Genomic DNA, 26131 nt, shown 5'->3' with positions numbered 1-26131 from the left:
TGTAAATATATGTGTATAGACACACTTGCTCATACCACTTACTGTTCTCCTTCATTACAGAACACTTGGTTTACCACATTTGCTTCTTTTAACATCTCTACATTGAGCCACAGAGAAACAATCATCAACAGAATACTGTGATCATTAACTTGTTTCTGCAAAGTGCTCCTAGGTAGAGAAGGGTTGTACTTTGCTGAAAACTCTTTTGCTCAGAGAAATAATCATATGACTCTCTGCCTTCCCTCAACTATACATATTGTAAGAAAACAGTCCAGTTAGACTTATTAAACCAGGATCAGCTAATCCAACGCTCACTGTGTTTTGGACATGACATCAGAGTCAGGTCTGTTAAAGCTAAACTGTATAAAAGTGTATGTTTAGCCTTGGTTGGACCTAACAATTACAAATACATTACAGGTAGTCCTTGCTGATTGACCACTTGTTCAGCGACCATTTGAAGTTACGATGGTGCTGAATGAGGGGGATTTACGACAGGTCCTCACAGTTGTAGCCATCATAGCGTCCTGCGATCGCGTGATCACCATTTGAGAACTTCTTTGCCAGCTTTTGACAAGCAAAGTCAATGGGGAAGCTAGCAGGAGGTCACAAATGGTGATCACGTAACTGCGGGATGCTGCAACCATTCAGGATTCACCTAATGACAGCAACTGGGACCGCTAGAGCTGCCATCATAAGTTGGGGTGGTCATGTGACAGCTTGCACTTTACAACAGTGTTGCTTAGCGATGGATTTCTCAGTCCCAGTTACCATTGGTAAACAAGGACTACCTGTATAATCTTTGTATATGCAACTCCAAAGCTTTTTTCTGGTGAGACCCATGTGATAAATCAGTTCTGCAGGTGTTGGGAGTAGGGATGTTCAAGGATGCCCAGTTTTGTCTGGCTGGACTCAAAGGATACTGAACCTGATTTGCACATTTTGGATTAATATGCTGATTGGAATGCACTCACCCTTCAGTTTTGAAAACATTTTCAAATTTTGTAGTACACTTCCCTGTTCTAAAACTCAGACAGACAGACAGACAGACAGACAGACAGACAGACAGACAGACAGTATTTTAGGCTTAGGAAAAAATACAGTTTGGGGAGGGTACATTTTTAAACAAAAAATTCACAGTTTGATTCAGAAATGGGATAAAACAGAGTTAGGAATGAACATATGACAAAGAGACATGGACCAGGAAAAGAATGACATGCTTGCCCCTGCTTGGAAGTTTCATAGAGATCCTTACTTCTAGGCGTGTACATGTACAGCTGTGGCCTGTGCCCTCCTGGTCCTGGGCATGCTAACGAAAGCCTTTGTATTGCAGGTACCATTTTTGCTTATGGACAGACAGGAACAGGAAAGACTTTTACTATGGAGGGTGTCCGGGCTGTACCAGAACTCAGGGGAATCATTCCCAATTCCTTTGCTCATATATTTGGACACATTGCAAAGGCTGAAGGCGATACAAGGTAAAGTTAAATATTTATTTACTTTCTTCACATTCCTGTCATGCCAGTATCAACTCTGATTAAGATGTGCTTTCCTGGATCAGACTGAAATTCCATCTAGTCCAGGACTCTGTTTCTGACAGCGGCAAATCAGGTGCTGATGGCAAAACACAAGCAGGACATGAAGGCAGCAGACCTTGTCGCATTGAGGACTGGAAAGCACTGCCAATGCTACTTGCTCTTTTTTATCCAGAGTTTCAGGAACTTAGAAGCTGTTCCCTTCATGAACCAAAAGCTCTATTCATTTACACATTTATACAGCCATGCACACTTATCTGACTCAGAGGCTAGCTGGCCTAGCTGGGTTTGAGTTTTTTTTTATCCCGCCTTAATTATTTTTATAAATAACTCAAGGTGGTGAACATACCTAATACTCCTTCCTCCTCCTATTTTCCCCACAACAACAACCCTGTGAGGTGGGTTGGGCTGAGAAAGGGTGACTGGCCCAAGGTCACCCAGCCAGCTTCCACTAGAGTTGAGGCAGGCACATCCCATGTGCTGATTCTACAGGATGGTGCCAAAGGATTACAGATCCTGTACATTTTTATGCTTTCCAACAAGTTTGACCAGTACCATCCTGGCACTTTTCTTATACCACTTGGTATTTTTCCTCCAAAATGCCATTGTCTCATCCAGTTCACATGGGAACTATCAGTTGTTTTAGGAATGATTCTTGTTTTTCAAAATCATCCTTCTTGTATAAATGAACTGAACTCCTTTCTGCCTTTTGGGTCTCACATCTGTGGGGGGCAGGGGGGAGTGTTACATCCTCCATCTTTCATACTTGTCTATTCACACAAACATATGGCCTAAAATCATGCATTATCGCTATATCATTATAGTGATTGGCATTACTTGCTAGTGACAGTATATTGGCATTAATGTACTGATTGATAGGTAGTTCATTAATTAATCTGATTATAGATGGTTAATGTATTTAAACACCATTCCCTCTTGCTTTCTCTTAATATTCAAAGATAGACAGCCTTTGAAATTTGCCTTAAAATTATCTAATGCTCCTGTTGATTTGCCAGTGGCAATGAATTCTCTAAACTGAATATGTGTTTCATGAAGAAGTACTTCTATAGTGCATGCTGCCCCTAACAGCACTCAGGAGTATGTGTGTAGATACTTGCTTGTGGGGTCTTCTTTGTCTTTTATTAAACAGAAACTTGAGATCCACCAACTCAAGGCTTATCTAAAAGAAATATTCTTAAAGAACTGTGTCCCCAAAATTGTTTTGAATACTGTAACTTAAAGGAAGTTGCTTCTTCCACATGCCACTCCACTTTTGATTGCCCAAACCTTGCTTCACTTAAGTATAATTTAGAATAAAGGGAAATCATTTCTGCTGAGCTTTCATTAAACAATTAAGAGTAACCAATTCTTGGGCATCTCCTCCAGAGATTCCAGAGATTTTGCAGTAGATCACCATCTACCTTCTCCTAACCGGATGGATTCTCCTCTTCCCCTGTAGTTTCCCAAGCTCCTCCAAAATCTCCCCCAGCAGGGTGGGGCACTGAATACTTCAGAGAGAAGAAAGAAAGGAAAAGCCTTATTATAGAGATCTGCTCACTCAACATTGGATGGCACTCCATTATCTTCACTTCATAGCTATGGGAAAATCACATTGGCCATGACATTTGTGTTTTATGAATCTCTTGTTGCATTCCTGTCTCAAATATATTTTTTCTTAATTTGAAATGCCCCAAATGGAATCTTGTTTTCTAATAAAATAGGGGGCTCTAAGCCACTGTTCAAATCAGTCCCCCCCCCATTTTTTTTTAATCTTTTAATCATTCCAGTGCATCTCTCCTTTTCTCTCTGTTCCTCTGTCACCATTCATATGATAAAATTAATTCTGGCAATGCTTTTGCTATAATTTTAATTTTAAACTTCAGGTTTTTGGTTCGAGTCTCTTACTTAGAAATCTACAATGAGGAAGTACGTGACCTCTTGGGGAAGGACCAGACACAGAGGCTAGAGGTAAAAACCTGTGAAGTCTTACTGTTGTGAAAACTAGCTGTATGATCATCTCTTTGCCATTTGGCATGCTCACCTCTCCAGTGACATTGGAGTGCTCACCTCTGATTTTTTAAATTATTATTATTACTATTATTATATTTTTATCCCACCTTATGTGTATGTGTATGCATATGTCTATATTTTATATGCGCATGCAGTGAATATACCTAATATTCCTACCACCTATTTTGTCCATAACTAACAATCCTGTGCAGTAGATTGGGCTGAGGGAGAGTAACTGGCCCAAAGTCACCTGGTGGCTTTCATGCCTAAGGGGGGCCTAGAACTCACCATCTCCTGGTTTCTAGACCAGCACCTTCACCACTGTGCCAGACTGGCTCTCTTTAATATTCTAAGAACAGATATATTTGTATGGTCTATTATACTGAATATAAAGGGTATCAAGAATAGTTGATACTAAAATACACATCACTCATAGAAATTATTAACTAAAATGTCTTGTAGGTTAAAGAACGACCCGATGTAGGAGTCTATATCAAAGATCTTTCAGCATATGTTGTCAACAATGCAGATGACATGGATAGAATTATGACACTTGGCCATAAAAACCGTAAGTTGCATAGCCCTACTTGAGTGTTTCACATCCTTTGTGGATTGTCCTCAGTTTCATTAAATGTGACCATTCACTGTAAAAGAGTAAGAAAAACCATCCACAATACTTACAATAATTCATTTGTCTTTTCCAGTATAGCTGGCTCAGTACGTGTGGTTTTACATATATATTCCTTGATATAAAAAAGTGATCAAATTTTAATTCGGTTCCTGAAGCTTGCATAAGTTATTCATTTTTATCTTCCATTCTTTTTCCCAGATGCTTATGGTGATACTCATATCCTTATTTCACATTACCCTAATTTATTGTCTATGTTTTTAAAACAGTTAAAATTTTAAAAAGAACAATTCAGTAAAAACCCTCTAAAAAGCATTAATTTGAAGCCATAAACTACTTAAAAATTTTTATCATGCAGGTTAGCAGTACCAAACAAGACTGGAAGGTAGAGCAGCACCAAATTAACCCAGGCTGAAAAGATACATCTTAACAAGATATCAGCCATTTACAAGGCTCAGCACCAACTATAAATAAGTAGGGTTAAAATTCCACAGCTGGGCCTTTCTCAGGTCATCACATTGCAGATTCCTAATGTGGCGTCTTTAAGCTGGCATCCCCACTAGAGCTAAGTGGACAAAGGAGCTGGTACTCCAGAGATCAGAGTCCTAAACTGTATAAGCCCACCTTGTAAGAGAGATTAGATCGAGATGTGGTAACTTTGCCAAGAGCTCTTCCCCATGGTTTGCTAAAGTGTCTGTGAACCAGAAGACCAACTCGCATAGATTCTGGGAAAACCATTGCATTTAGCTATGTGTTAGAACTCATACCTCCTTCACTTGCCACCTCTCTCAGCCTAGGAAAGAGGGCTGGTGAATAGGGAGAGAAGGCTTTTTCACAATCTGTGATCAGAATGAGTTGACAGTAGGGGTTGGGTGAGCTTTTTCCCTCTCCCTTCCTCTCCTTGCATAATCCTAGAGCAGCCAATCATGCTGGGTTAATTTGCCCTCTAGTACCACCAACAAAACATATCAGATCGGGGGAAGTGTTGTTGGCTGCTTAATAGAAAAAATACTCTTAACATGGAAAAAGCTAAGGACAACTATTAAGGCTATTTGGGGTATGGCCAGGGAAAAAATAAAGTCGGTATCGTGGGCACCCAGCAGATAAAAGTGGTTATCAGGGCTTATTCCTGTAGTGGTTTAATCCAAATGGGGAAGGGTTCTAAGAAAACTTAGCAGACTTCATGGCTAAGAAAGAATGACAGGTTCCAACCCAGTGCTCTGCCACTATTTCCCTCTGGTTCTTCACATAGTCTTTATGGGAAGGAAGAAAAATGCTTTTAGTTTAGGAAAATCCATGAGTTTTCATATACAAATTTCCATTTCAGCTAGTGTGGTGTTTGGCTGCTTATGTAAGCTGCAGAATATCACATGACATTTCATTCCAGTATGTGATCTTTCAGCTGTCTTATTTTCCTTCTTTTCTTGTACAAATAAAGCATACATGCAAGCCAAAGACAACTTGACTAGATGGAGTCTTGATACCTGTTCGTTCATTCTCTTCTTTTCCTTCCCCCCAGTGTTAGAACAGGGCTGCTGGAACAGTGTTATTTCACCAAGTTGAAAACACCATTGTTACTAATTTAAGCTTTAGTTTCCCTTCTCCGTGTCAACAGGTTCTGTTGGTGCCACTAATATGAATGAGCACAGTTCCCGTTCCCATGCGATCTTCACAATCACCATTGAGTGCAGTGAGAAGGGTGTGGATGGGAATATACATGTGCGCATGGGCAAGCTACATCTAGTAGATCTTGCGGTAAGTTTTTTTGATAAGTTTGTGGCATGTTTGTCATGGGTATTACAGCTGTTGTAGGGCCTTCCTCTGTGCCCTTGGAAAATGGACCTTCATTTCCAAACCCACGTTGCCTTTCCTCTTCAAGGACCACTTCTCCATTTGTTTGGGCTTTTTGTGCCTACCGTCTCATGTGTGGTTTCAGGTCAAGCAGACAGCTCTTCTCAACTGCTTTACTCAGTGCTCTCCTTTGAAGAAAGTACTTCTGGGAGACCACTTTGTCCCCTAACGGCCTCTTTCTCTCTTTTTTAAGGGTTCAGAAAGACAAGCAAAAACGGGAGCTACTGGGCAACGACTGAAAGAAGCAACAAAAATTAACCTTTCTCTCTCCACCCTTGGGAATGTCATTTCTGCCCTGGTTGATGGGAAGAGCACTCATGTGCCTTACCGTAACTCTAAACTGACTCGACTACTTCAGGACTCCCTTGGTGGCAACTCCAAAACTATGATGGTAATAATAAGGGAGCATTAGTGATTCATTTTGGGCAAGCAAATGACAGTCTGGAGGCTGTCAGGGTGTGGATGGGAAAAACAGGTTCAAACTCAACCCAATTAAGATGGAGTTGCCGTTGATTCAGAGGTGGGCTGATTCCAGGACTACACCATCTTTGCCTCTTGTTGTTCTACTGCCAAAAAAGAGTGTGCTCACAATCAGGGGTCTTCCTGGACCTTTAAAACATATATGGCTTAGGGCCTGAATATCTTAGAGTCCTTGCTAGTTTCTGCCTGTCCCATGCAAACAACTAGGGCTTGCTTGCTAATGAACCCCACCTACCAAGATGTTCAGCAGGAGAAGGCCTGAGAGCAAACCTTCTCTTATCATCTCCCCTCCTTTGGAACAGCTACTCCCTTGAACCAAGGATGGCCCCCATCCTCATGGCCTTCTGGAAGCAAGTGAAAACATGGCTCTTCTGGAAGGCCTTTGGGGATTAATTATAACCAACAGTGCCATATCAAATGCCAATTGAAAGCTTAGCTATTATTTTAGTATCTAAATTGGAAAAATAGATTAGGGATTATATTGATCAATTAATTTTAATGCTGATTTTATTGTATATTGTTTACAGTAGAAGACACAATTGTGTTATATTGTAAATTCTGCAAGCAACATACATAAATAACTTCAGCTCCGATCTCCTTAATGATTGTGATTTTTATTTTCACTGCATATTTTCTGCATTTGCAAAGAATGTTAAGTCCCATATTTGGCCCTTGAATCCCCATTTTGCAGCTTTTGAAGCCCCCTCCTAACATAATTCCTGAAAATCACTGGCATGGTTTCCATATGTTTTGTGGCAAGAAACATACAGTATAAACTCTGAAATATATTTGAACTGTTTTAGATGTAATGCCCCATCCACCCCTATTGAGGAAAAAATGTAGTATCTTGGCATCATCCATGTGTTTTTGCAACATCCTCCTGGACTCTGGGGGCATTAGCCTACCCCAAATGCAAATCCCAAAAGTTTGGCCAGCCCTGCATACGTATTCATTCCCTCCTTCCTCTTGTTCATGCAGTAATCCTATATAATAGGATGATGGGTAGTAACTAACACAAATTCACCTGCCGAAGCTTATGATGCTGGTGGAATATGCATTGGATGCTTTCACCGTTGCACTAACCAGATCTTCAATGACAGCACATATCTGAATTAATTTGGGTACAGAGATCATGAAGCTTTAGGCTTCTGCCTTTCTCTGTCTCACTCTCCTTTAAAAAACAAGCACCTTACAGTAGGTAAATCTCTACAGATAATCAAGCTTTGCTAGTCTGCAGGTTTCTACAGTGCACTAACATTATTTTTTGTCTGGCTTCTGTATGCACTGCCAAAAAAGGTAGGGTGGCTGCACAGAATGGATCGAATGCTTAAGGGGAATCAAGGGTTGCTTGGTGTCACTGGGTGGGCACAGAATACGGGTGCCCTTTGGGAAGTTTTCCTTGGCCTAGCAATAGAAAGTGCAAGGATTAATTCAGGTAGATTATGCCAAACGGAGCACTAAATAAATGCTAGGCAGACCCTCCCTGATTCTTAAATAGTTTCAGATATTTGAGAATCTTTTTTTCTCTCTTTCTCCCAAGTCTGGAGTGTCTTGCTATTTAAGGCTATAATAGTGTAATTACCAGAAACTAATTCTCATGGCATTTCAAGGGAAGTTTCATATTCATGGGAGGGCTCATGAACAGGTTCTTATATGGAGGGATAGCTTTTGTGGATATTTTATAGCTCAAGAACATACCTCTGTTTTTTACTTCCTTTTGGGACAGAGATTAAGGCAAAGGTCTCCTTTGAGTTGAGTTCAGTGGCTGCTGTTTTCTTGCCACAAGTGATTTGCTTTTTTCCAGGATTTTGTTTCAATTTCCCAGTGCAGCCTCTAGCACTGGAACTCCCTGTCTGTCTCCTGTCCAAGGACTAACCAGAACTGGCCTTGTTTAGCTTCAACCCCTAAACAAGGTCAGCCGGGTGCTGGCAGGAGAATATTATGGGTGATACAGGGTATAAAGTACCAGTACCAAAGTACCAGTAGTCATAAGAATCACCCACAATAAAAAGTTGCTTTTCAAAGTATTTCTGTACAGGTGGCCAGCCAGACACATAAGTATCTGAGATACTCCATTCCAGTTCTGTTCTTTTTATGTCAAGTTATCACAAGCAGGCAGTGTTCGGTCCTTGCCAGGCATGGACAATCTTCAATTAGCTGTTTTGGGCCCTCTTCCCTTCAAGACATTTTCTCCCTAAAGCTTTTTCATACTTCTTCAAACGTCAGGCTTGTTAAATTCTCCCTCTTGACGTAACATCCACTCACAGATAAGGTACTTGCTAATAGGAATTGTATCAGTTGGTTCTCTATTACATTACACAATTTGTTGCAGTCACATAAGTCACATAATTATGGACAATTGGTCTGTCCCTAAGCTTTCCACGCCAGGAATGTAAAGGACTGGTGCAGTGGAAGATGATCAGTGGTTTTGGTTTTGATGGTGGTGATCACTTGCCTACTGTACAGAATGGCACTGTCCAAGCATAGCTGGAGAGGCATGTGGTTCGGCTTTGAGCATTTCTGGGTTGGGCTGTATAGGTTTCCCACATGCTCTGTTCTGAAAAGCATATAAAATGTACTTGCATTTAAAATCCAACCATGTTAGAAATCTAGCTTCAGCCTAAATTTGACCATAACGTACTTTCTGTAAATTGAGAATTGGACTGCTTTGTACTTAATTGCAGTTTTTTAGGCTTACTTACGTTTTTCTTTCTTCTTAGTGTGCAAACATTGGCCCAGCGGATTACAATTACGATGAGACAATCAGCACTCTGCGATATGCTAACCGGGCGAAAAATATCAAGAATAAGGCTAGAATTAATGAAGATCCAAAGGATGCCTTACTTCGCCAATTTCAAAAAGAAATTGAAGAACTTAAGAAAAAGTTGGAAGAAGGTAATTTGTTAACTGTCTCCAATTAATATACCTTGCTTGTAATTTCTCATTTTAAATACATTCCAAGTTATCCAGTAAAGTAATGAATGAAGGTTGTTAATTTTAATATGTATATCAGATTATCCTGTGCTTGCTTCAAGAGCTTAGGATGATACACAGATTTGTTTTCCCTCTGTTTTTGTCTTTGTGACACCTTGTAATATAGGTTAGGCTGGGAGATAGTGACTGTCCTAAACCAACCTATCAAGTTTAACAGCATAAGGTCTTCTTTAGTCTAAGTCCAGCATTCAACCTCCAACCTTTCAATGAAATATTACTTCTACTGACTAGACAGTAGCTAAGTAAGGGTTGCAAATGTCACCTATTTTTATTCACTGAGTGTAGGTTTGTTTGCAACAAATATAAAGCAGAAGGTACAATTACATTGGACAAAAAACAGCCTTTGCCAGCAATAGCCAGCTGCTAAGGATTTATTGATAATCTACTAATTATTTTGATCAGCTTTTTTGCAGTCCTATTTTTTTAACAAAACTAAAAAAAGGCTAAGGAGCAAAATTAGACTGAGATTTAAATTAACATATCAGGATTCTGTAGATAAAAATTAATTTAAAAGAATCTGTTTCTTGTATTAAAAATGCCGAACTACTGTAGGGGAAGAAATCTCTGGTTCTGAGACCAGTGGCTCTGAAGAGGATGATGAAGAGGATGATGGGGAAATTGGTGAAGATGGAGAAAAACGAAAGAAACGAAGGGGTAAGGTGCTTACAAATCACTTGATATCATCTTCAGTGTTAGGGCCTGAGTGCCCACTGCAGTTACTTGTCCTTCTGTAAAAAGTTTTGTTTAGTTAACTCATAATGATTAAAGGGTGGAAAATCTTTTTTCTTTTTGAGGAAAACATGGTTTTGGGGGGCAGTGACTCTCAAATATCTCCAAGCTAGTATTGATGTTTCACATATTGTGCAAAAGTTAAGTTCTTGGTTGTTTTCTGAGCATTGGCTTGTACTTCATTTAAATTAATGTGTTTTAGAACTGGAGGTGTTTATACATAGAAATTTGGCTGAACATATTTGATATTCATTCCTAAGGACAATATTTTTCTCTCCTGTTTTGTGGTGGTGGGGATAATGATGGGCCTCTTAGTATTTATCTCTAAAAATAAAGGGGATCCTTTTGTTGCTGCAGGGGGCTTCTCAAAATAAAAAAAAACTGCAAGACTTCAAGCCTCCTGTTGATTTACATTCAGTTTAACCTACTTTATAAAACTTATTCATGAAAATATAGATGGGAATAATACTTCAGTTTAACTGCACGTAAGACTTACTGTAACTTAGTCTATTGTATGTATCAAGACAGGGTAATAACTTGAGATAGAGTTTCAGAATTTACTTTCAAGCTGAGTAATGTGCTGTGGAGACAAAGGGGGCATATTTGTGTTCCAGTGTTCTGGATAGGAAAATCTATTGTTATTTGGTTGCAGGATCTCTTGGTTTGGGGGTTCTCATCCATGTACAATTGGATAGCACATGACCCTAACCCTGCCAACACATTGCCGATTTAAGCAAACTTTCTGCAACCTGGAGCCCTCCAGATGTGTTGAGCTTTAATTTTCATAATCTCCCCAACAAAAATATTGGCCAGGGGATTATGGGAGTGAGAAGTTCAACACACCTGGAGAACACCAGGGTGGGAAAGTAGTTTAAATCAGGGATGGGCAGTTCACAAGCCCATTGATCCCCAGGCCCACATTTTATGTACTTTAGAGCTCCCTCTGCCATATTTTAATGATGGTTTTCTCAACTATCATTTAAGGTCTGTAGACTGCTGTGAAGTTGGTTTTGGTTGCTTTCTCTCTGGGGAAATTCTGCCTGGCTTCATAGCTCAATCAAATTCCTCGAAATCCTGGGTCAGAACAACAAGTCCAACAAGTCCCTTTGCTCTAAGCAAACATTTTGTGCTTATCTGAAAGGAGCCCTAATTTGGCTGAAGCAGAAACAGAGGAAGGACTGGTGCTCCTTTTCCCCTTTTTGGATTTCCTCCTCCTCCTCTGAGTTTTTAATTGATGCATTGCTAGTTACAGTTAAACCCCAAACCCCCAAATAATGTTATTAAAACATTGCCTGAGGAAGTGAGAATTGCACTTCTTTATGGAGACCAAGGGATTGTGTTGTTGATTTCTCTGCTCACCTTCAGAAATCACCGCAGTATCATTTGTCAGCCAGTCAGGGTGTATTAATTCTGAGCTGTCCAGTCACACAGCAGAGCTCCTAAAGGACTTGGGGTGATGCATCAAGGAGCCAGTCTCGCTGAGGAGTCTTGGGTTGGTCTTTTGCCCTTTAGCTCTAACATTCAGCATGTATCTCTTGTTTCTCCTTCTTCTTCTTTCCTGGGATTTCCATGGGGCCCACTTCTGTATTTTCCAGGCAGTGGCAGCAGCAGTAGTTCAGACTCTCCATGCTCTGTCATAGAAAAACCTCTGGATAAAACCTTCACTAGTGAGTGGGAGCTCTTAAGTCATCCAGCGAAGCTTTGGCCTCTCCATAATCCGTGCCCTCATTGTTTTGATGCTGCATTTTGCTCCCCTGTCCCTGATACATCAGTTTTGTTCAGAGTGAAATGTGGATTTGCTCCTCACTGAGTAAAGCATGCTTTTTCTTTTGCTGTTTCAAACTTGAATTTAAAAAGAAACTGAGACTCACCTTAGCTAAATAGCTCAAGAAAACAAAAAGAAGTATTGGTATTGCTCACATAGGCCAGGCTGTTGGGTAATAGAACCGATTTTTAAAAATGATTGCTGGCATTCTCTGATGTGGTACACTCATACTAAGCATAGGGAGCATTTTGGCAGATTTTTCTGTAGGTGGATGTGCTGGAAAAGGAGCTGGGTTGGATAATGACTTCAGACATCCAATGTTCTGCTTATGTAGGGGCCTCCCATTAGTTGCTGGAGAAGGGGTATTGGGGTATGGGAAAAAAAGTCAAGATGGCAGCTTCCATCGCATTATTGAAGCCACCACCTTAACTCTTCTGACCACAACCCCAGACACCTTATTCTGGGGAAAAGACCCCCATGTCTTGATCGTGCACTTTTGCATGTCAGCTATTTCCTGCTTACCAAAGTAAATGGGAAGTCTGTTTCGGCAGAGCTTTGCTGATAATGATCTATTAGTTCCTGGCAGCAGACGAGGTGGAACAATTTCAACAGATCTTTATTACGCATTTTCATTAATAGTTTGAAACAAACAGTCTTCCCCCACCCCACTCCCCTGCTGCTGGCTTTTAACCACAATGGAATGTTTTCACCGGGGAAACACATCGCGGTCCACTGAATACCCTCCAGCTTGATATGATGAGAGGGATAGTGATGGCAGCTGCTTTTTGAAGTCAGAACTGTCTTTCCCATATAATGGCTTTTCCCCCTTCTGCATGCTGCATGTTTTCATGGCATTTCCCTCCTCTTTCCTTCTTTCTCTTCTTTTTCTCTTCCTTTTTGTTAACACCCGCTAAAATGTGCCACTTTATCTCTATGGAAACATCTAAGTTTTTAGAAAGAAATCTGTCTTTATTCAAATCAACATTACAATCATATTAGAATCTGTGAATGATGTGGACAGTTGATTGGAAATTGTGATCAAACACCAAGCAAGCTTAACTGGGCATGTCTGACAATTGGCTATTTCAAATACTCCAGCCTTAGTCTAGGTAATAGACAGTATTATTTTCCTGGATATTTCTCCGGGCACATTCTCTGAGATAAGACTGTAGCTTGAACAGCAGAATTATCATAATACTGTTCAGACAAATAATGTTATACTGTAATAAGAAAGCTGAAGAGCACTTATATTCTTCAGATTCTTACTCTACTTCAGTTTTAAAATGGAACAATAATGTTGACATTTAATCTTGCATTGTGGTGTTTTTTGTTTTTGTACATAGATGCAAATTTTGGAATGCCTTTAGTGCTTTTTTATTTTTTTAAAAAGAAATCAAGCAATAATATGTTTCTTTTTTCCCTCTCCACCCCCTTCCTCTTTGTGCGTGTGCTGCCTCTCTGCGATTTGTTTGCCTCTTCCTCTTAAATGCAAGATCAAGCAGGTTGGTGTGTTTGATTTGCACTCCATCTAATAAAATTTAAAGAACTTTTTAAAGCTTGCCTAGCTTTTGTGCTCTGAAATCTCAGTGGATACAGTGGGCATGCAATTATATTTACTATGTTTTATTAATGGATCCAGTGCAGCTAAAACTGAAAGCGGGGGTGGTTTCACCATATAGACAGAGTTTGAGTAACATTGTCCAAATATAGATATGGGAGACAAGGCAGAGATTGTCCCTTTATTGCAATAGCTCAAGTCTTGTTTCTTTTTACCTTACCAAGATTGTCACTATTTCAGATAGTGGGGAAGGGGGGGGCAAAGAGTAAAATGGGGCAAACAAAAATATGATTCTTTTCTTCCCCTCCTTCTGTTTCTACCCTCTGACCATATGACAAAGTCTGCTTTAGCTTAATAATTTTGCTCCTTTTTTCTTCCAGCATTGTAACACTGCATCTGATTTTTAGTTTTAAAAAATTAATCTCACTAGGGTGTATAGATTTTTTAAATCAAAATCTATATCACTTTAAATTAATGAAAATAGTTTTGGTGCAGTAATAGTGGGACATCTTACACAGTTGATCATTATAAACCAACCATTTATCTCCACTAGGAACCAATAAAAATGCATTTGATGCAAGACTATGCCATGATCTCAGAATGGTTATTTCTTGGTACTTGGATGGTGTACATTTTAGAAGTCTGTATGTTGCAGTGGCAATTACAAGCTTGTTTCAAGAGCAAATCTAATGCAAAATTTTATCAATATAACATTACAATGAGAGAATGCATGTGTTTAATTAGTCTTGCTTTTAAATTCCATGAAAGGAAAAAAGAAAGTTTCTCCTGACAAGATGATGGAAATGCAAGCCAAAATTGATGAAGAAAGGAAAGCACTTGAAACAAAGCTTGATATGGAAGAGGAAGAAAGGAACAAAGCCCGTGCAGAACTTGAAAAAAGGGAGAAAGATTTGCTTAAAGCCCAGTAAGCATTCTGAAATTTGTAAGAATACTTAATACTTAACATTGATATAATATAGTGTTCTCCAGACTGGTCCCTGCTGATCTGTTTGAATACAACTCTGGTTAGCAAATGTATCTTGGAAGGAGAATAAGAGTGGTTGAACAAAAGTATTCAAAGCATTTCACATGCATTATCTAATTATAGCCCTTATAACAACTCATAAGGGAAGTTGGCATGATTTCTTTCATCTCTATTTATTAAAGTTCAGTGAAGTCATGATAGAGACATTAGAGAAGTAACATTTGTTACAACGATTTCAGTGGCACAGGAACATTCAACTAGAACATTTTTGAGAGAAAAGAACAAGAGTTTTCCTTGTAAATATGGCAGCATTGGGGTCCCTGGTGGATCAGATGAATTGCTGAAAAGTAGGCCATGTTCAGCCTGGCTGAAGTTGAGAGAGCATTATGCCAACCTTAAAATCATCTTAAATTTCCCTGCCATAGTCTTAATTTACTTAAGGTTAGTAAATAAATGTAAGGAATTGTTTAGGACTTCTGGCATACAGTGTGGGCTGCTCCCTTACGGTTGGGATTTTTAGCTGTAGAATATGAATCATATGCTCATATGAATGCAAAGGTTTTTTCCTTCTATTTCTCTAGGCAAGAACATCAGTCTCTATTAGAGAAGTTGTCAGCTTTGGAAAAAAAAGTGATTGTAGGAGGTGTGGATTTGTTGGCTAAAGCTGAGGAGCAAGAGAAGCTTCTGGAAGAATCTAACATGGAGTTGGAGGAACGACGGAAAAGAGCAGAGCAACTCCGAAAAGAGCTTGAGGAGAAAGAGGTCCACTTACTCTCTTTGCTGAACTATTGATTACTTTTTCTCTAAACAGCCTCCATGATACTGTTCTTCATCTACATGTTCATATGTTCAGGCAAGGCTAAGGAGTAATAGCTGTACCTGTGTAGAGCATGATGGTACCTAAAATATTAGAGATATAGTATATCTTGTAATATTGGAAAGAGGGGAATATAGTCCAATGAAACCCTTTTACTTTCTACAATCCTGTTTTTTTGAGGGGATAGGATTGTAGCATACTTACCATCATAAATTGAGAAAGAAGCAGAATCCCTTTATGACACCCTTGAAAGGGAACCAGTACTGGAGCTTTTCTAGACCATGAGATTTAACTGAAGAAAATAAATGTAAAGAAATGCATGGGTTAATTACTGAAGGAGGCAGAGAAGGTAGCAGCTGGTCAAAATATAAGCATGCAGTGATCAAGGATGCCATATCTGAGCTGCATGCATTTGGGCAGGCACTAGATGGCAGCAAAGAGAAACAGAAACTCTAGTGGTCACCCAGAGTTTTGCAGCCCAAATATGGCAAATGACGCTTCTGAATTCAGAACTCAAGGAAGCAGTGAAGGAGAGTGGAAAGTTGACAAGTGTGTGAAAGGTTTTTTCTTCCTTAGACTCTGTCCAAAAACATAGTAAAAGGAAGAAAGCTTGTCCTTAGTATCCAAGTAAATCCAAAGGAAAGCAGGGAAAATAGGTATATGTTGACCATGGCAAAAGTTCATTTTGCCTGCATTGGGAACTCTTGCAGTCCCAAGAGTTAATGCACTGGAACTAACAGATCCCCTGAAATACCAGTCAGGGTATTCAGTTCAGTTTTAGTTTCAGGAAGACAAAACCAGTGAAAAAGTAAAATGGCAACTGGAAGGAAGGAAAAGTGGACATTTCCCTCTCACAGAAATATCCATCTTTCTCACAATCTTCTTCCTTGATAAAACTGGATGCTTAACTCTTATGTGGATGTATCTTGATATTCATTGGAAAGCACCATATGAGAGCTCCAAATCTTTAAGATGTAATTGATAGGAAACCAGCATATAGGAGACTGGACACTCTTTTTCTGCTTCAGCATAAGTAGAAGCTGGAAAATGCCTCATGTGCTACTTTGTTAGACCTTGCTAATTAAAGCATTCAGATAAGATAGAAATCTCTGGGTTAGCTTTGGTGAGTGGCTAAGATAGATGCCAAGTGGCATGTACTGGTGACAAGATGTTACCATACTTATTTTGTGAATCCTCCTCCAAATGCTTATGTAACATAATGTTCTTGCACTAGCACATCAGTTGGATAATGGTGGCCAACCTGTGGCATTTTTAATTATTTGAAAAATAGCAAGAGCGTTTGGACATTGAAGAAAAATATACCAGCCTGCAAGAGGAAGCTCAAGGGAAGACTAAGAAGCTGAAAAAAGTTTGGACAATGCTAATGGCAGCCAAGTCGGAGGTCAGTATTATAAATAGTGAAAGGTCTGGTTTCTGGATAAAATTGCAGCTCGTGGGCATATAGAAATGATTCTTGTAAGAGGAAGGAGAACATTGCTCAGTTGTTGAGTAAGAAGAAACTAAAGAGGAAAATGCTAGTTGGTGTGTGGATGTTCTATGAGATTGTTCTGGAGAGTAAGATCAGTTATTGAAGCCAACACACCTGCTGCATCTATTAGGATATAGGAACAAGGTATGCTTGAAGTAGTTACACTTTAGAAAGACTTTACTTGGTAGCATGAGCATAAGAAATGCAGTTTAAGAGTTCATTTAACTGCTTTTTGGAATCAGAGGCAGCAAAAGGAAAAAAAACCCTCTTCCTTCATTGTTTATGCTAGCATGAAGTCAATATGGCATTAGCACATGGGAAAAAGAGAGAATTCTTGAATAGTTCATTATGACTTATTTGCTAAACATTTGCTCATAAAATACATAAATTTGGACTAAATTGAACACTGCTCTTGGATTGCCATCTGGCTATGTTTGCTTGGATGCATTTTTAGTAGCCTAAGGTTGAAAATGAGTGTTTGGGGTGTAGACTTTTCCCTGTCTTCTTGACCCTTTTCCTATATTGCTGATACATCTAAACAGCTTATTACAAGAAAGAGTGATCTGAATTTTTTTTTCAAGAAATCTGCTCTGAATTCAGACGATGAATAGCACATCTTTCCTCCTGGGCAAGGCTCTTGAGTGACTAGTGGACATACATCTCAAAAGCACCAATGATTACTGTGAGAGAGACAGAGATACACACACACGCAATTCTGAGATTTATTTATTTATTTCTCAAATTTATACTACCGCCCATCTCCCCCCACAGAGGGACTCTGAGATAGCAAATCTAAATACTAAAGCAGCATTAGTCTTACAAGCATAAACATCATATGAAGCATATAACCTTGTTATATTATATAAACTCATATTAACCTTTACTAAGCCCTTAATACAGCTTTTTTAAAGAAAGCAATTAATTCCTCCAAAACACCCAAGCAAAAGGAAGAAAAACCTAGCCCCATCCGCTTTGAATGGTGACTTTCAGCCAACAAACGGTTGCCACCAGTGGGTTAGACAAAGTTAACTACAATAAAGCTTGCACTGTGGGCCTGCTCATTCAAGATACCAGGTTTTTTAACTAGATATTTTGATTAAGCAGCTCCAGATTATCACTTTTTGCACTGACTTCCTGAATGTTTTCCGGTTAAATTCAGAATGCTAATCTTGAAGTCTTTAAAACTAATTTAAGCAAGACTGATTAAAGAACCACATTCTCCCAGATGAATACTTCAAAGGTCCTGCTCTGGGTTCCTCTATTAGGATGGTGGCAGCTAGAAAGAGGAGCTTCTCCTTTTTGGATTGCTATTCTTTGGAGCAGTGTTCCTCAATCTTGGCCATTTTAAGCTGTTGTGGACTTAACTCCCAGAATTCCCCAGCCAGCCTGGCTGGGGAATTCTGGGAGTTGAAGTCCACACAGCTTAAAGTAGCCAAGACTGAGGAACACTGCTTTAGAGATACAAGAGGAAGCAACACATCTTTTATTTACAACTCAAGTAAAAAAAAATGATTCTTTGCTTCTAGTAGTTTATGCATCTATTGTTTTATTTGAGTCACACTAAATATTGTTTTAACTGAAACGTGCTTAAGATTTTTTAAATTTAATTTTCACTCTAAAGGTAATTTACAGTTGTTTAAATATTTTCCCAACCAAATGGTTTGTCTGGTTTTACTGACCATTGTTCAAAGAACAAGAAAGAACATCTCCTGATGGATTATCTTTAAGTAAGTTCCTGCCAGTGTGGTGTCCTCAAGATGTAAGTATTATAATTCCCAGATAGTAGATCCTTGCCCATATGGAATGGGGTTACAAATGATACCTCCAACACATCTGGAGGGGAAGGCTGGCTTAAAACTTAATAGTTGTGGTGCAAAGGAGAGAAAGAACAGCAAAGAAGATGAAAACAGGATAATGTTGACCATTTTAAAAAGTATGATTCTAAAATACATTTTTTTTAAAAAATACATTTTAAAAATATTTTTAAAATATTCTAATTATAGTTCTTGATGGTTTGGTTTGCATTTGTAGATGGCAGATCTACAACAGGAGCATCAGAGAGAAATTGAAGGCTTACTGGAGAACATTCGACAGCTCAGCAGAGAGCTTCGGCTTCAAATGCTTATAATTGACAACTTTATACCTCAGGATTACCAGGTGAAAAATTTCTGATGATTTGGAGAGATTAAGTAATAGTTCTAACATGAGACACCTCTCATAGCTAGTAAGTTAGGACCTGCTTCTCATTGCTGATGAGTGAGAGCAGATTAAGGAAGCTGTTTAAGGAATATCTCCTTTGCTACCCTTGTCATATTTGGAGCCCAGATACTTTATGGAGGAACAAACGGTGAAGGTATTTCCCACATATTTTCTCTAGAATCAAATGGTACTTTAATTGCATGAAACTGAGTCATAAGCTGGTAGTTATGATGGCAATACTGAGCGTCCAGATTTAGACTGCATTGAATATCAGTAGCTGGAGGCCAGAAGTGCACATGGGCATGCCTTCAAATCACTCTTGACTCGTTGTGTTGCCTGGACAAGTCCCTGCAGTTTTCATGGCAACATTTTCAGGAGGTGTTTGCTGTTGCCTTCTTCCTAGGCTGAGAGAATGACTGGCCCAAAATCACCACAATGGTTTCATTACTCTCCCAGTTTATAGCTGGTGCTTTTAACCACTGTACCAAACTGGTTCTCAGAGGCCAGAAGTAACAGAGGCCTATAGCTGGCACTTTTGTACGCTTCCACAGTAGCATTCTAAATGTAGGGTTAAGTGAACCCTTTATTGTTCTTACAGTACTTCCTTTCTTTTTATTACATAAGACAGCTTCTCCAACCTGGGATCCCTCCAGATGGCCACACTGGCTGGAGGATTCTGAGAGCTGAAGTCTACACATTTGATGGGTGTCCAGATTGGGGAAGACAGATGCATAGTATTTCATCAGTGATAAGTTGGGCCTAATTTATCAGGAATGGGGGAATAGGGGTCAAAGTTCAGCCCAGTTGGAGAAACTTTTGGGGAATAACTTGCTGGAACAATACTTATTTGCTTCTGAATCTGCTTCGTTTAATGGCAATATGACCTTTTTTTCATTTTTGGTGATTCTTCCCCAGGAAATGATTGAGAACTATGTTCACTGGAATGAAGATATTGGAGAATGGCAGCTGGTATGTGAGATCACTTTTGATACAAAAATTGTATAATCTGCAGATTCTCACTCTTATGCTAAGTCCTTGTATTAATTTACCAAGCCTTCCCTTAGTCTGTTGCTGGTACAACCGCCAGTTGTGATGTTAATAGAGTTTCATTATCTATGTATGTAAAATATTATCTATATTTTCTTTGAAAGGAATACTTTTTTCTTATACAACTATCCTGTCCATGTTTATTTGGAAATGTGTTTGGAACTACATTTCAACTTTAATTTACTAACCTATACTGAATAAAGCAAGGACAAAAATGCCCTCACCTCAAATTGGTGAGACTACTCCTCACAGTGACAAAAGCCAGCAGAAGGAATTAATTTTGCAATATCTAATTCTTTTTTTTGTCTTCAAGAAATGTGTGGCATATACTGGAAATAACATGAGAAAACAGACTCCAGTGGCAGATAAAAAAGAAAAAGATGTAAGTGCACCTTTGCAAATGTATGTAGTTGTTAAAGTTCACAGTTTTCAGCTTTGCAGCTATCTTTTCTATACAAACTTTTTGATTTTGATAGAGTACTTTGGCATGACCCATGAATGTTTACTCATCATGTTCACTTTTTCCTCCCCTCAGCCCTTTGAGGTGGACCTTTCCCATGTATATCTAGCTTACACTGAAGAGAGCTTGAGACAGTCTTTGATGAAACTAGAAAGACCAAGAACATCAAAAGGAAGATCAAGGCCCAAAACTGGCAGAAGGTTAGAACCACTGTGAAATACTGTTTTGTGCCCAGCTTCAAATTTAAAAGGCATGAGATATCCAAGGCTGTATGCAAACAAGAGGAAATTTCCCCACTCCATTTGGTGATATTAAGAACTCCATATATGTCCCTGTTACATGTATGGGGATGGTCCTGTTTTGTGTGCATAATAGAGCCAACAGATTATATGATAACCCTGAATTGCTTTTCAGTTTAATGGAATATTTTGTACTTATTAATCTACACTGCTATAAGTACTGTGTGGCAGAACATTTGCCTCACAATCAAGCCTATTACTCTTTGCACAAGTCAATAGTAAAGGTAAAGTTTGTAGAGGATCCCATGAAGAATCAATCAGGAGTATGTGAAGGATGTCTTGACTGGAGTTAGGTCAGGGACTCCCTCCTGCATCTCTTGAATCAACTCATTTATTCCCTATTACAGTCTCCAGTTATGGTGATTTATGTCTCCCATTCTGCTGCCTCACTTTTTTCCCAAAGTCCATTCATGCCATTGATCATGACATTCCTTTTGTATAATATGTAAAATCAGTATTGTTGACTCTTCTGTGAATGTAGGTTCTTTTTTAATGCTATGTCATGACCATGAGCACTCCTAAAAGAAGGCAACTTGCTTTCCTCATGAAATCACCTGCATCTGTGGGGAGATGATGTTGCAACTGGAACTGCTGCTGTTTCTTTTGAATACATTAATGCATTGAAGATTCTTGACGTGACTAACATGCACCATCTTCTCTCCAAACAGGAAACGCTCTGCAAAATCAGGAGCTGTGATTGATTCACTACTTCAATAGCCCAAAACAGTTGGGGATTGTAGGAAAGATGAATGCTTGTGTGGCTTAACACCTGGCCCAATATTATCAGCCTGTGGTTGTTACTCGAGACAATAAGAAAATTGTTTTTTTTTCTTGTTTCAGTTACCATTACGTCTTCTGTTATGCTAATGTAATTCATTCAGATTCAACAACGTGGGACCTGTAAACTTGTCATTTTATGAATGCCACTAGGCATTGTGCAAAAGCAGCTGTTGGGAATATCTTGTGTTTTAGAATGGTATATATTTAATGGAAAAGATGGTATACGTGTCTGTCTAAATTTTAAAGATTAGCCGTATTCCAAGTAAACAGATTTATATCCTGACATACCAGTTTTGCTTTGTATGTTGCCATTTGCCATGGACATTATGCCCTGTTTGTACAGCTACAGACTTCTGTTTTTTACATACGAGTAGTAGTTACAAAGTCTGGGAATTCTGGAATTTTCCCCATCTCTTAGGCATCATCTACCCTATCTGTGGGAGAATTTCCAGTTTCTTTAGCATATGTGCATATACTTGGTAATATACAAAGATGGACTGTTATAAAATCGGTGGTGTTGGATTTCCCTGGTTTGGATGGCAGGGATAAAGGAACCCTTGGGATTTCAGTTGTAGCAAGTACATAGTCTACTTCAAATATAGTTGCTTGATTTGCAGGAGGAAGCTCACAGAGATAATTTTAAAGGTAATGTCACTCTAAAAGAACATGCTTTTTTCATTTATATCCCTAATTTTTGAGGAGAGCAAGAGAACTTAGAAATATTTTAGAAAATAACTTTGGTCTTGCTTTCTCCACAAATATTTCAGTGAAGGAACAGTGCAGATCTTCTCAGAATGACAACAGCTAAACCAAGTGATGCTGTACTTACTGAGCACTGAGACATTGGCATGCAGTAGCATTAAGTAGGCTGCTTAATGTGTTTTTATCTGCTTTTCCTAGAACAGGCATCAACAACATAAAGTCCATAGGGGCCATACTCCCATGAAACTACTAAGTGGCACCCACAGAATTCCCACATTAAACACAAAAGCAAGCTTTAAAAAGTGATTGAAATCTTATAAGATGGTTCAGTCTTGCAGGCTTTCACTGTCCTCACATCTCAGGAGTGAAAGTTCCGAAATCTCATGAGATGTTGGCTGTGGCTTTGGTGCTCATGCCATCACAATTCAAAGGGCTGTTGAAGGAACTGAAGCATCATGCTTTTTCACCATTCAACGAATTTGGTTGATTCCAGCTAGTTCCAAATCTAATATTTTATTTATGAAGATATGCTGCTGCCACCCACAGATGTATTTTATTTACATTTATATGCCATACTGAGTGCTGGACATACCTGTTAACTGTATATACTTGAAAAATCTTAATTTTAATCTGATATATTGTGATTTGCATTTTAAAAAGGTGTGATGGTCAATGCTCTAAACAAAAAGAATTTATGTTATTCTTTGGTAACCGGATTTACAATTCCTGTTACTGATTCTTACAGATTGCAACTGATTGCTATAGATGATCTTTGCTTTTTTAATCTACTTTAGTGGCTTTATCTGAATGTCAGCAAAGGCAAAAGTGATGATGAATATGGAGCACAGGCGTGGGTAAAGGAAAAAGAATGAATGGGAGGGAAGAATAACAACCTTCTAAAATCAAAGCTATTCACTTTTGAACATTAGAAAACAAAGTTTAGTTATGGAATATAAGTAAATAGTTGGTAGATTATTAGATTTAAAAAGAAATTGTCTAGTTCTTTTCAAAAGCAACATTCTAGTTTTGGCACAGACTTAGGAGTGGTGTTTACTATGGCAAGGAGAAAGAATAAATAGTGGTACTTCCATAGATGTGGGGAACTTGTGACCTGCTGGATGATAACGAACACCAATTCCCAGCATGACCCTGGATAATGGGGACTATCACTAAGCATGGAAGGGGCTGTGGCTTTTCTCAGCAAAAGAAGGGCATGACACCACAGGTAAGTATCCTGCAGCTTTCCATGTGCAGCATCTGCCCTGGCTGGTTTCCAGATGAGGTCTGTGCAAAGCCTTTGCAAGAGATGAGCCTGTCTGGATTGTTAAAGCAGCCTTTGTTCTAGAGCCAGGCTGCTCAAGAAGCTGCTCATAGCTATTTTACTTTGTTTTCTTCATAGCATGGTGAAGCAGCTTCATGAGGATGCAGGATGGAGTTAGCTGAGGGTGGCTTTCAAAGCACCCAAAACTTTGCAAAAGACTCATCTTGCTTTTAACAGTTCAAAGAGAAACCGTCTGTGTTGTGGATCACCTCTTTCAAAGGCTTTGCAGAGCCCTGCTACAAACCCAGAATTAGGAGACTCATGTTTAATCAGTCAGGTTGGGCTAAAGCTTTTATTCTTCCTGTTTCTTCTGTTGCAACTTTTAAAGTCATTTGTATGTGTAGTGTTTCACTTCCTTTGTTTTAACTCTTACCTAGTTCTTGCATTTCAAGCAGAGCAGGAAAAATGCCAGTCTCACTGTTTTTGCAGTTAGTTACCTTGAATTCTTTTCAATTTAAATTTATACCAACTGATTATTCTTCCTTCGCACCCAGTACTGCATATATTAGGAAAAAAAGATATACAATTTGTTCCTATTTATTATTTTGCTAACTTCTTTAACATTTCAAGGTTGTGGTTTTGTGGTATACAAGGTGTGTTCTTCCTAATGTATATACTAGTAAAATGTCTGGACAGTTAAATGTATTGGTGCCAAGAAATAAATATCTTGGAACCCCTTATACTTGTTTCCATTTCCTGCCTCTGCTCATATCCATATGAGCAAACTAGCTCATATGACAATTTCCCCTTATTTTCTTTTTTTCTTGCATCCTTAAATCTTCTCTGAAAGAGACTCCAATTCGCTGGAGCAGCCTTCCTCAACTTTTTGACCCTGGAGGAACCCTTGAAATATTTTTCAGGCCTCGGGGAACCCCTGCACATTCAGGCTCAAATATAGGCCAGAGGTTACAAAATTATTATATTCGTTTCATGTGTAGGCCTGTATATATGCATTAACCGTGTTCTTAAACTAAAAATAAAGAATGAAACTTACCTCTTTAATGTGAAATTGCCCAAATTAGAAATATTTTTTTAAATAAATTGTGATCTCCCAGGGAACCCCTAGTGACCTCTCACAGAACCCTAGGGTGCCACCGAACCCTGGTGGAGAAACCCTGCTCTGGAGCATCCAGAAGGTATGTTGAAGAGAAGGGCCTTTCTTTGGCAGTAGGTTTTGCTCCACTGGGGGCAGTAAGGATCACTTTGCCAAATTTGTTAATCCTCTCCTGGAGGAGCAACAACAAATCCTTTACAACAGCTCTGTCAAGATTTGCATCCTTAAGTTTGAAAGGATTAGCGGCAAAAAGAGGCATTTACAGCAGTCTTCTGGCAACCACAGATCACAGATCACTATAGACGTATAGGCAGAGAATATTGAAGGCACAGATGACTAAGCAGGGAATATGCTGAGAGTCCGCTTTTCGGGAGAGATGGGTAGCGATATAAATTTGAAAAATAAATGAATAAATAAATATAAAGGAAATATTGTATACAGTTTGCTAGGGCTACCAAATCTGGGCAGCAAAAACTTGATATGACCAGTAGATGGCAGCAAAGAGGTTGGAGGATCACTGTGGGGCCATCTAATGTTTGTGTAGAGGTTTGCAGCCCAGATGATTTGAGATGAAACATTTTAAGTGCTTCAGTGTAGCAAATAACATTGGTTATTTTACCCACTGGGAGATAGAGGTATGTTCATTTTGGATCAAAATTGATCCAAAACCATATAAACTACACAGCATTCTTACAAATCCAACACCATCATAGGATAGATTTGGAAATGTCTGATATAATTTTGATCTCCATTTTTTGTAACACAGATCCAAGATGAAAGCATATATAACGTAAGGGCTCAAAAGGTGTTCAAATGCAAGTTTTTAAAAAGCTTTTAAGGATTTTGAGGGGGTTATCGCCAGATTGCAAATTGTAGTAGGTTTTATATTTTGGGTGGGGAGAAATAAAGGAAAAGGTCAGCATTCTGTTTTCAGTTACAGGAGTCTTTCACGACAGTCTTGTAAGATAGAATTGTATAATTTTCATTGACAGGACTTCTTACCCAGCATCAAAGAGAAAGAATAGGCCTTCACCCATGTTACCACTATTCACAAACAGCAGCTCTGTAGGTCCTAGAGAAAATAAAAGTAAGCATTTTATGATGTTACAGCTTGCCTTGTAACATAGGTTTATATAATTACTCCCCATCTTAGATCTTCTGTATTATTTTATGCTCCAGTAAAAGTAAGAGAAATCATATCATTGACACCTTTGAAACAATCCTGTAAGGTGGAAATATTTTACCCTCATTTAATACTATAAAGAATGGGAGCATTTTATTGGGTATAATTTGAAAGGCTAAAATTGAATGTTCTGTGATGATATTAAAATAACTTTTTGTTAAACACACACACATCAAAGCATACATTTTTAGAAGTATTGCTTTAATCTATAAGCAAAGGGGAAAACCACACTAATGAAATAAAAAAAT

At 38.8% G+C, this 26131-nt stretch overlaps 1 protein-coding gene across 2 annotated transcripts in view; it reads left to right on the top strand.

Moving 5' to 3' along the window:
• The window catches only part of KIF3A (kinesin family member 3A), a 29330-nt gene extending 5004 nt beyond the window's left edge, over positions 1-24326 (top strand). Inside the window, exons 3-19 of one of the 2 annotated variants that reach the window (XM_063292335.1) lie at positions 1331-1475; positions 3416-3500; positions 4005-4110; positions 5786-5925; positions 6215-6412; positions 9222-9396; positions 10048-10149; positions 11820-11891; positions 13483-13491; positions 14316-14472; positions 15114-15294; positions 16641-16751; positions 18870-18995; positions 19953-20006; positions 20398-20466; positions 20620-20744; positions 21512-24326. In XM_063292335.1, the coding sequence (XP_063148405.1) occupies positions 1331-1475; positions 3416-3500; positions 4005-4110; positions 5786-5925; positions 6215-6412; positions 9222-9396; positions 10048-10149; positions 11820-11891; positions 13483-13491; positions 14316-14472; positions 15114-15294; positions 16641-16751; positions 18870-18995; positions 19953-20006; positions 20398-20466; positions 20620-20744; positions 21512-21560 (1904 nt within the window). In that variant the 3' untranslated portion in view covers positions 21561-24326. The remainder of the gene's footprint in view (positions 1-1330; positions 1476-3415; positions 3501-4004; positions 4111-5785; positions 5926-6214; positions 6413-9221; positions 9397-10047; positions 10150-11819; positions 11892-13482; positions 13492-14315; positions 14473-15113; positions 15295-16640; positions 16752-18869; positions 18996-19952; positions 20007-20397; positions 20467-20619; positions 20745-21511) is intronic. The other variant, XM_063292334.1, reaches the window with a different exon arrangement.
• The last annotated feature ends 1805 nt before the right edge of the window (positions 24327-26131 follow it).

Source organism: Candoia aspera, chromosome 2 (genome assembly GCF_035149785.1).
Source record: "Candoia aspera isolate rCanAsp1 chromosome 2, rCanAsp1.hap2, whole genome shotgun sequence".
Classification (NCBI taxonomy): Eukaryota; Metazoa; Chordata; class Lepidosauria; order Squamata; family Boidae; genus Candoia; species Candoia aspera.
The sequence above is the reverse complement of the archived record's forward strand: the minus strand, read 5'-3'. Positions and strand labels throughout refer to the sequence as shown.